Genomic DNA, 10,837 nt, shown 5'->3' with positions numbered 1-10,837 from the left:
AGATGTAGTTGGGCTGCACGGCTGAAATTAGACATTAGAATTACTGTATGAGAAACAGACATACAGCAAAAAAACTTTTCTTGGTCACTATTCAAGGATTGAGCATACTGCACTACAAACCTTGTCAAAACATCGCTTTGCTAAACATCGTACTGTAGACTTGTAATATACCTTCACAATCTGTGCCGTTGAAAACAAAACCGTCTGAACACACACAGCTGAAGTACAGGTACTCCTCCACGCAGTCTGTGTTGGCACTGCAGTTGTTGGTGCCGTCAGAACACTCCGGTAGGGCCACAAGTAGAGCTGGGAACACCGAAGAAGCCAAACCAGTAATGAGGGTTGGAAAAACTCTAATAATGTTTTATAAGAAGGTCTTGATCCTCACAGCAAACATTCATTCAGGAAACGAGACAATATGGCTTCTATGTTTCTAATGAAATGAATGCAAATTACATAGGTTTCCAATGGTCAATTTCACTATACGGAGGTAAAATCCCAAACTTACAAATGTCTCCGAAAGTCGTTGCGTTCCCGTCCACACTTAGAGACCCCTAAACGATCATCATTGGCAGCGTCAAAGACGTTGTTTCTGACTTCGTCCCTGGATGTCTCAGCAAAGTCAATCTGGAGAACCACTCCCGTGTCTGGAGGCCTGTATGTGGTTGGTAAAACATGACCTTTAAACTACTGTAATTCTTACACCATCCACGTGCTGTCAACCTACGGCATGTGAGCAGACAGACAGATAGACAGACAGACAGACAGACAGACAGACAGGCCACGTGCTCCACCATGAAACCATACCTCCTCACCCAACAGCAATGACAAAAAGTAGCGATGAACACGCAGACAAATTGTGTTGTTTCTTACAGATTCATCTTCAGCCTTGCAGAAATTCTTTTTAGGTTTTATGATATGAATATAATGACAGTGACTATAACGTACCGTATGTCAATCACTCTAACGGCAACCACCCCATCCACTTCGTCGACCACCTGTTTATGACAAAAACATCAAAACTCAAAGTCTCATTCATTATTTTTGTCCATAAAATACATGACTCTTTTTTGTTTTCAGTCGTATTCCTCCTTTTATTGCCACATGTATTTTCTATAATTTTAGGCATCTGGGTCCAGAAACATACCAGAATCTCCAGTTGGTTCTTAAGATCTTGATACGCTCTTGAGGAACTGTTCTCGTAGTCTAAGGTAAGGTTCAGTCCCAACACTTTGAAGGAGATGTACTCTGATTCCACAACTGGAAAGGAAGACATTGCATTATGTTAGAAGTAGATATTGTTTGGTACATTTCGACGACCATATCCTTGGATCCAAGACATATCAGGTCAATCCCCTTCCAATCAAGTGAAACTAATCTCCGCCAAGTTATATTGGAACCCATACATATAAACCTAGTGTACCTTATCGCCACCCAAAATAATGCTTCTATCCCAGAAAATGTGAAATCAATCAACATTGCATTCTAAACCACTGAAAGCCTGATAACAAGTAAGAAATTAAAAGTCTTACCTTCGCAGTATGTGCCATTGCCTATAGCGCCCATATTACATGTGCAATAATAAGAGCCTATTGTGTTGGTGCAGGTGGCATTATCATGACAGTCATCAATACCCAGGGCACACTCATCAATGTCTAGTAAAACAAGAGAGTGGACAACATTACTTCCTTGTGCATGATGTGGAGAATTGTCATTGTGCCGACATAGAACAACAAAGGTACCACGGTGTATGATAACATTATCTTATTGTAATCATTAAGACACAATCGAAAAGAAACATTTCAACAGAAGAATTAGATCCTTTGCGTCATAAACGATATATATTATTGTACGGGTGTCACTGACTAGACCTGTTATTTCATGAACGATCGTCATTATCTTGCATTTGAAGTGCCTAATCTGGTCGAGGATAACATTTTTCAGTATAGAAAGTATACAAGATATCACAGTTATTTCCTAGTACAATATTACAAAGTTTACATTGGCTTTCTTTGCCTACCTGCCTATATGCACAGGCCAGATGCTGGCCCCTTGCTCCCCTCTTGTCTGTCACATTAATCCACATTAGATTATAGGTAGGGTATATGTAGATATATTTCAGTGTTTTTAGAAGTATTTTACGTATATTCGTATTCCTATATGGACATGGGAGAAAAGCCCCAGCCAATTAGATCAATAATCTAGTTCTGTACCGTCACACCAGGTGCCGTTGCCCGTGAAGCCGGGGTTACACTTGCAGTCCCAGGAGAAATACGTGTCTGTACAGGTGGCGTTCTCGTGGCAGTCATGTGTTCCAAGGAAGCACTGCTCAATCGCAACCAGGAGGGCTGTGAGTTCACAAGGTAATATTAAGTTATTGACTTTTTTTGACTGAAGGGTGTAGTTTAATGTTGTAAACTATGCCATTAAGTGATACAATATTTTCCAACAGAAGCGTTAGGATCATTATATATTTTTACAAAGACCCAAAACGAAGACCCAAACCGGGGCCTGACCAGGGTGTTTTCGTGAACGAAACAAAATTCATATCAACACTATGTGCAAATAGTACTCATGGTTAGTAAAAAAACACATTTTGGTGTTTTTTTGTCTTTTATAAGACTTTCATACTTTAAGCCCTAAGTACGGCACAAAATCAGTCACTGTAATTGAAATAGGACCATGTATTTAGACAAGCAGTCTTACAGTGATCCCCGATGGTTGTTACGTTAGTCTGTATGGTCAGGTTTCCGAGCTGACCCCCTTTTGTTATGTTGACCACCAAATCCTCCAGCTCTGGCAGAGCAGGTTCCGTCACGTTCACTTCAAATACGGCGACAAAACTGCCATCCCTATGAACAGAAGAACAAGAAAACGTGCGTTTCAGATAGCCTCCTTAGCAGGCCATACTGGACTTTTTGTTAACCCTTTATAGTGAGCTTTTTTTTCTGGCATATCACTTCTATTTGTATAGTAGTCCTTTTGCTGGATTTTTAGGATTTTCGAAACCTTCGGCGTCCTGAATTAACCCATGTCGACATATTTCCGCTGGCTTCCGGCCATATTTTTTAAACGTTTGACATCCTTTCATGCTTCCTGTCAATCTGTCCGCCCCCCATGTGCTGTCAATCTACTCTGTCCAGACACAAACCCACAAAGCAGCCACCAAAACAATACTTCCTAGCCAAGTTTAGGAAGTTAACACCTAAAACACCTATATTGCTGAACACATATATTGCTTAATACAGGGACAAGTTGAAAAGGGATCTTAACAGCACCAACCTTACATCTACCAAGTCCACTGAATGCACCCCGTAGTATATATTGGGCTTATATTGTATTGGTTGGAGTTCAGTTGATACCTGAGTGTACAAAAATGCTGTTAGAGCACGTACCAAACCGTATATATTGTATTACAATAGAATTCACGAATCAAATACAGGTTTGTATAAATCGGTATTAGACGAAAATGTTGTTGCAACATAATTCAATGTGGACAAGAACTTACCATTGGTAAAAGCCAGTTTCTCAGCCCGATGAATGCGTTGGAATTTTGATTCCGGTAATCAGGTAGAAATGGATACCCAATCGCTCTAATGGACACGTACACAATGATGTCCCCTGCATAGAGGTACGGAGGATACAGGCTATATTCATTACAGGACGACAAAGACAATATTATGGGTACAGCATAAATACACGAGGATATCAGCATCATCTAACAAATGGCAACTTACGGACGCAGTATTTCCGGCCGTTCCCTCTTGGATACTTGTCGATGCAGAAGCAGTCATATCCACCGTCAATGTTGTCACAGTATCCTCTCGTGCGATGGCAGTTATCGAGGGTTTCCGCACATTCATCAATGTCTAGAGAAGAACACGAAACCCATTGTATTGATTTCACAGAAAAAGGCAGTCATCGAGGTTAAGTCGTAGAGGCGCTACGTCCCCATTTGAACCTGAGCGAGTTCTCAGGCGTGGTTCTGGATAGTCCACGCATATCTAGAACCGGGTCTGGGGCAAATCTACGTTCTTGGATACGTGCATACTACCCGATGCCTGATCCTAACCCATTCAGGTTGAGGTACTTACCGGTACAATTTACACCGTTTCCCCTATATCCGCTCACGCAGGCGCAGGTGTAAGAACCGTTTGTGTTTGTACAAGTGGCCCAGCGCGGATGGCAAGGTCCGGGCCTATCGTCGCACTCATTTTTGTCTGTGTCAATTAGAAAAACAGCGTTTTAATGTGAGGTTATAGGCATCAACATTGAGGTGAACACAGCTATAAGTTGATGATTAAAAGTAACTCGAAGAGTAGCAAATACCTTCACAGATGACACCATTGCCGTTGTAGCCAGGTAAGCAGATGCATGTGTTGTTGACGCAGGTGGCCCAGACCGGATGACACCGTGAACACCCGTCCCCTGCTGTTTAAAGGTAACAAATATTCAAGTTAAACACGTGTCAGTCCATTGGCTGTAATAAGAATAATAATCGTACTCGACATAAAAGTTTACAAAAAGACAAAAAGTATCCATACCTGTGGTACTCGTTAACTCTTTTGAAGATGTACTTGAGACAGTTGGTGTTGCAGATGACGATATTGCTGTTCTGTTGTCGGTTGTAGTCTAAATAGAGGAATGCCATTTTAGTTTACAATGTAACTATGCAGCCTCCTAGGAAATGTAAAATAGAAAACACAGACACGGACACACACACCTGCATAAAATAGCCATTTAGAAATATGCTGGGGTTAATCCAATCGCAACAGAGTTAAACCTTCTTCCAGAAATGAATAATTTGCTACACTAGCTGACGCAATGTACATAATAGGCGAAATGTCGTTGGAAGTCTGTACCGCCATCTATTCAAATTCTAACCACTTCTAACCCATTGCGCCAGCCGGTTGTATGGATACATGTTGAATTAAAGAAGCCGAGTCTTAAAGAAAGCCGAAAATTCATTTAGGTTGAGGTTTATATCTGCTACGAAGTAATTCACCAACACCAATAAGTTTTCTTGACAAGAACGAAACAAAATGCTGACAAAGCAGTCTATTAAGGGGATATTAATAACACACTGCTACAGCATCTAATGCGGCAATCACCACAAGCGCAAAAGCTTGAATGTAGATTTACGCATCACTTTTTCTGAAAAGAAAACATGAAAAGAGCAGTTCGTTTGGGTGACTGTTTATTGCAATGGTGAGTAGACACGAAGACAGTGATCAGAACCCTATCACTAAGTTGACTCGACTAAGATGAGATAAATACTTACCCTAAAATCTAATATAAAGCCTAACCAAAACCCGATGCGTGAATGCTTACTAGCTAAGGTGTGCAAAGGTGAGAAAATACTTTGTGATGTCCGGCGTGAGAGTGAAGCAACCGTCATTCAACGATAGACAACTATACCGTCTGGAATGGACCGCGGGTCTTTGTTGGTGTTTCCCTCATTGTGGAAGAAGATAATGAGCTAGTTGTTTTAGTTGCACCCACATCTGTGACTACAACTTCAGTTGTTTCAAATTGACTTGTTGGGGAAGTGGTTCCAAGAACAGGGGTAGTTTTATTGACAGAGACCTGTGTCTCTGTTGCTGGGAAGGGCGATTTTGTTGATGTTACACGTTTTGAAGATGTAGTTATTGTGGATGAGCTGATTCCAGGTTTCGTTGTATTTAATTTAGTTCTTGTTGCTTGCGTGGCCGTAGATGTCGACAGAGAAACAGAAGTGTCATTTAGAGAGGTGGGCTCTGTAGAAGGCGAGAAGGGGCTTTTGGTCGCGTCTCCTGTTGCCATAGACACCGAAGAAACAGGGTTTGTTGTCGTGAATCGAGTTTGTGTTGTTGACAGCGAAGCCACAACTCCTGTTTTCGTTGTCGGGTATGGTGTAACACTTCTACTTGTCGATTTTTCCGAAGATGCTTCTTTACTTGTTACTACATCTGTCAGAATCAGTGTTGTAGCATCAACTAGCGTTCTGGCAGGTTCTGTCGCTTTTGAAGGGGTAGGGGAATTAGATGAGACGGGACTATATCTTCCTGTCATAGGTCTGTCAGTACCAGGCGGAGATTGCGGTGATGATGATCTTTGTAACGTTACAGTATTTGTAGTCAGGGTTGATGGGGTGGATGACGTATAGGTTCTGGTTGTGCTAGATTGATCAGTAATGTCTTTAGTTATCGAGGAAGACATTGTTGGGGTTTGAGTTTGAGTAAAAGGTGCACCAGAAAGTCTAGTAGACTTAAAGGCAGTTGTGCTAGACGGATCAGTTTTAGGGCTGGATACGGAAGATCTTTGTGGTGAAGTTGATGCCGTAGCTGGTAAGAACGTGGTTTCGAAGCTAGAAGTCAAGACATCTGTTATTTCTGGTGTGCCAGCTTTAGTGGAGGTTCTGATGGGTGTCATTGACGCCTTCAAACGAGTAGTTTGAGCGACTTGTGTCGTTGATTCTGTTGAGCGGTTTACCATACCTGTTCCGGTGGAGACATTGATAGAAACGTTTGCCGGTGTAGCGTCGGTTGGAAACAATCTCGAACTTTGCGTAGGGACAAATGACCTGTCGGCACTCGATGTAGAAGATATCTTAGATTGAGAAGTGGAGAGATTGGAAGGCATTGTCATTGTCTCGGTGAAGATTACAGTACCAGGTTCTGTTGATGTTCCCTCTGTTACAGTTATTGGTGATACCGAGCTTTTAGTGGAGGAGAAAGGAAAAGTAGCGTTTGCCGTGGTATCTACTTTTGGGCTAAAGGTAGACGAAATGTCCGATGCCTTTGTTGACTTGGTCACTGACCTGGTGAGAGTGGATACATCTTCATGCCTAGTAATGGTTTCGTTTGGTAACAGAGTCGTCTTTGTTTGTGTGGTGGTAAATCGAGCTGCAGAAGTTGCTGTGGCGTTGTAAGGAGATTCTGTATCTGTGATTTCAATTAAAGTTGTTGAATCTAAAGCTTCAGTGGAAAGATTGCCTTGATTTACAGTTGTTTGTTTCGACCCCAGGGTGCTGGACATGGGCGTTGTATTATATGGACTTCGTGAAGACACTGGAGATGCTGATTTTGTTGTTTTAGGTGAAAGGGATGGACTAATAGTAGCATTTGATGAGCTTGCAGTACTCGCTGATTGAAAATCCGTTACATCTGTGCTTTTCAATGTTGTTGGCACCCGTGTTCTAAGTGTTCGTTGCTTGCTTGTGACATCAGTCACCGAGACCGGGGCTTTCGTTGTACTTTCAGTTGTAACGTTATCTATTGGAATCGTTGTATCGGGAATGACAGTGGAAACCAGCATCGTGTAATCAGGCGTTTTGGTCTGCCGAGAGGCAGAGGTGGTCGAGACTTTAGAGTCTGTTCTAGGTGAGTAGAGAGATGTGGATGAAGTCTGGATGTCGCGGGTGGCCATGGTAATATCTGTGACTGATCGCGTAGATTTAGTACTACGGGAGGGAGATCTTGTTGTTCCTGTCTTTTTCCGTGTAGATGCTGGTGCTTCTGTCGAGAGCATGTGAGCAGTCGTAGCGTTTGCCGTGGACATAGGAGACACTATCTCGGTGATGTCTGGCAATATGCTCGTTCTAGAAACTTCTGTCGGAGCTTCAGAAGTTAAAGATCGGAAATATTGAGAAGTTGTGATATTAAGAGAAGGGGTACTGCTGTCCCCTATCTTCGTTGTTGCACTGGTCTTGGCCGCTGTTGTGGAACCTGCTGTCAGGGCAAGCGTTGATATATTTTGTGTTGAGACACTTTCAGGTGTTTGAGTCGCTGTCATTGCAGACGTACTGGATATCGCAGATACAGATTTGTTTTCCGTCTGTGTTGGAGCCTGAGTAACAGTGTGCAAAGTAACCGGTGACTGGCTTGGAGCCTCCGTTCCTGTTTGTTCCACAACCTCAGTAGTTAGAGATGGGGAAGTTGTAGATGTTTTGACTGATGACGTCTGTTGTAGTGTAGAAGCATCCTGTGTGATGTTTGATGGCGTTTCGTTGGTTGTGTCTGAAATCATAGTGTAAACCACTGTAGTGTAATCGGGAGCTATGGTCTTTTTTGTGACTGGCAATGATGCACTACGTAATGTAGAAGCTTTAGAGAAGGCAGAAGTCGACTGACTGATAGAAGACTCGGAGGCGGAAACCGGCTGAATTGTTTTAGTGTTGGTGGATTCACTCGTTGTAGCCGTTGGAAAAGACGCTGCTGTGGTGTTGGTAAACTTAACACGCTGCGAAGTGGTTGATAATGATGAATCACTCTTGGTAGTTGACATTGAGCTAGTTTTGCCAATGGTCATGGTTGGTTTTGTAAATGCTGCTTCTGTTGTTGTTTGCAACTGTGTTCTTGTCGCTGACGTTCTAGTGGATTTTAGTGGCGTTGACACCGTGGACCCTTCCTGAGATGTTTCAGACACGATAGTTGAAACTATTGTGCTTAGAACATCTGTTGTAACATCATCTCTCGGCGCGGACGATGTGGTTCTTGTAGTTCTTTGTCGAGATGGTGTGGATGCAGAAGTACGGGAGACTGTTGATGCTATTGCCGAAGATGTAGACGGAATAGGGGAATGTCCAGTAGATTTGGATACTTCAGTAGGTCCCAATGTTGTGTTCCCGGTAGCTTTTGGTGGGCTGGTAGACATTGTGGATAAGCTGCTTGTTGTTGATCGTTTTTCTGTGGACACTCTTGCTGTGGATGACTGTGATACTGTGATGCTACTTGTTTTGTCTGGGGCCGTCGCGTCTGTAGTTTCTGGCAACTCTGTTAAGATTATTGTAGTCTGAACTGCATCGGTTGATTTTGTGGTTGTTGGCTTAGTTTTGCGTAAGGTTGATGTTCTTGGCTCTGTAGCTTTAGTTGACGTCTTTTGGACTGTTGAAGCTGTAAAGGTTGATCCAAACGTTTTCCCCTGTGTACTCTGCTGCCTGGACGAAGTTGTAGAAATGACGCTAGGTTCAGTTGTATCTGAATCCACGGTTGAAACCACTGTGGTATAGTCTTGTGTTTGGGATGGTGTTTGGGATGATTTTGTTGCTCTTCTCGTAGATAGTGGTTTAGAGGATGTGACGGAAGACGCTTGTGTTGTTTCATGAGTAGAATCACTTCTTGGTTCTGGAGATTTTCGCGCAGTTGCTGTTTTTGGCTCTGTTGAGATGGTTGATGTATGTTGACCCGTCGATGTCGATCTAACCGTTGCTGTAGAAAATGTGATCCGTGTACCTTGCTGTCTTGGTGTAGCTGTGGGGGTAACGCTAGGCCCAGAGTCGTCAGTTGTATCTGACTCGACGGTGGAAACAACTGTGGTATAGTCTTGTGTTTGGGATGTTGCTTGTGATGACTTTGTTGCTCTTTTCGTAGATGATGGTTTAGAGGTGGTGACGGAAGAAACCTGTATTGTTGTATGAGTAGAGTCAGTTGTTGGTTCTGTAGATTTTGGCAGAGTTGCTGTTTTTGACTCCGTTGAAATGGTAGATACCGTTTGGCCTGTTTTCGAAGATGTGGAAGCTATTGTTTGTGTGCTCTGCTGCCTAGGCGTAGCTGATGGGGTTACGCTAGAACCGGGATCATCAGTTGTATCTGCCTCAATGGTTGAAACAACCGTAGAATAGCCTTGTGTTTGAAAAGGTGTTTGTGATGATTTTGTTGATCTCTGCGAAGATGATGGTTTAGTACTGGTAGGAGAGGAAGTCATTGTTTTCTGAGTACTATCAGTTCTTGGTTCTGGAGACGTACGCAAGGTTCCTGTTTTAGCATCTGTTGACAAAGTTGATGCCTGCCGCCTTGTTGACGAAGCTGTAACTGTTGGCGCAAAGGTTGTTATGCGTGTGCCCTGCTGCGTTGATGTGACTGTAGGAGTAACACTGCCGCCATAATAGTCAGTTGTATCTGACTCCACGGTGGAAACAACTGTTGTATACACTTGTGTTTGAGATGGATCTGTAGCCTCCATTGTAGATGATGATCTAGTACTGGCAAGAGAGGAGACCTGCATTGTTTGACGAGTAGCAGCAGTCGTTGTAGATGCAGTTTTTGTTGATGGCGATCCAACAGGTCTTGTCGTTACTGATGCTACCGTAGACGCGTCTGCACTGGACGCTACAGGTGATACGGATGACAGTGTGTTTGCCGTGATTGCAGGTGATGTAGATTCCGTTTGATCGGAAAGCGTTCTTGTCACAGTCTTCGATGGTATCGTAGATGATAATGATGCTAGGGGTATTATACTCGTAGCAGTTGATACAATCTCAGTGTTCTGTTCTGCTAGTGTTGACGAGGTTTCTGTTTCCAATGATGAAGTAACCGCCGACGTGAAAGTTGTTGTAGACGCTGACCCTTCTATGGACATTGTAGTTGCTGCTGATGAAGCAGACGTTTGTCCAGGGTTGACGCTTGTTTTGCTGTAGTTTTTCCCGCAGTGCTTGCTGTGTTTGCTGTGGACGACACTCCGCTAGTGGACTGCTGTGTTGAAGTTATACCTGATGTTGAGATACCTGTTGTAAACGCGACAGATCTGGGTGTCATAGTGGATAACAAAGATGGCGTATTAGTGTCCTCAGAAGTAGAGATAAAACCAGTGCCTTTTGTTTGAGCGAGCGTAGTGAATGTTTTCGATGTGGTACCAGGAACCGTTTCTTCTGTAGTATCAGAAATGACTGTGGAAACAACTGTACTTAGATCCGGTGTTTTATCTGCTGTTGTGTCAGACTGGGAAAACGGCGTTGTTGATTGTGTGGGTAGTGGTTGAGAGACAGTGCTTGAGCGTGCCTGAGTTTTCTTCGTTGTGTTTTCAGGAGTTGTTTCTCCTGTTGTGTTCGAGGGAATGGTGGACGTTACAGTAACGGAAG

The 10,837-nt window shown here is 43.1% G+C and overlaps 2 protein-coding genes and 1 long non-coding RNA gene across 3 annotated transcripts in view; 1 reads left to right on the top strand and 2 right to left on the bottom strand.

Annotated features, from left to right (window-relative positions):
* The window catches only part of LOC109474662, a 16,600-nt gene extending 14,875 nt beyond the window's left edge, over positions 1-1,725 (top strand). Inside the window, exon 4 of the long non-coding RNA XR_002140493.1 lies at positions 1,607-1,725. This is a non-coding gene — a long non-coding RNA (uncharacterized LOC109474662). The remainder of the gene's footprint in view (positions 1-1,606) is intronic.
* The window catches only part of LOC109474630, a 44,743-nt gene extending 39,098 nt beyond the window's left edge, over positions 1-5,645 (bottom strand). Inside the window, 13 exon segments of the mRNA XM_019774979.1 lie at positions 509-554; positions 556-655; positions 949-998; positions 1,148-1,260; positions 2,214-2,348; positions 2,707-2,852; positions 3,283-3,362; positions 3,509-3,621; positions 3,738-3,869; positions 4,095-4,220; positions 4,330-4,431; positions 4,545-4,632; positions 5,419-5,645. Coding sequence (XP_019630538.1) covers positions 509-554; positions 556-655; positions 949-998; positions 1,148-1,260; positions 2,214-2,348; positions 2,707-2,852; positions 3,283-3,362; positions 3,509-3,621; positions 3,738-3,869; positions 4,095-4,220; positions 4,330-4,431; positions 4,545-4,632; positions 5,419-5,460 — 1,273 coding nt within the window. The 5' untranslated portion in view covers positions 5,461-5,645.
* A 632-nt stretch (positions 5,646-6,277) lies between these two features.
* On the bottom strand, positions 6,278-7,539 carry LOC109474478 (A-agglutinin anchorage subunit-like). The gene is made up of 2 exons (XM_019774769.1): positions 6,800-7,539; positions 6,278-6,323 (listed from the first exon to the last, which is right to left on the bottom strand). Exons 1-2 carry the CDS (start codon positions 7,537-7,539, stop codon positions 6,278-6,280), a joined length of 786 nt encoding a protein of 261 aa, XP_019630328.1.
* Positions 7,540-10,837: the final 3,298 nt, after the last annotated feature.

Source organism: Branchiostoma belcheri, unplaced genomic scaffold, assembly GCF_001625305.1.
Source record: "Branchiostoma belcheri isolate BF01 breed outbred unplaced genomic scaffold, Haploidv18h27 scaffold31, whole genome shotgun sequence".
Classification (NCBI taxonomy): Eukaryota; Metazoa; Chordata; class Leptocardii; order Amphioxiformes; family Branchiostomatidae; genus Branchiostoma; species Branchiostoma belcheri.
Note: the sequence above shows the minus strand (reverse complement) of the source record. Positions and strands in the feature narration are given on the sequence as shown.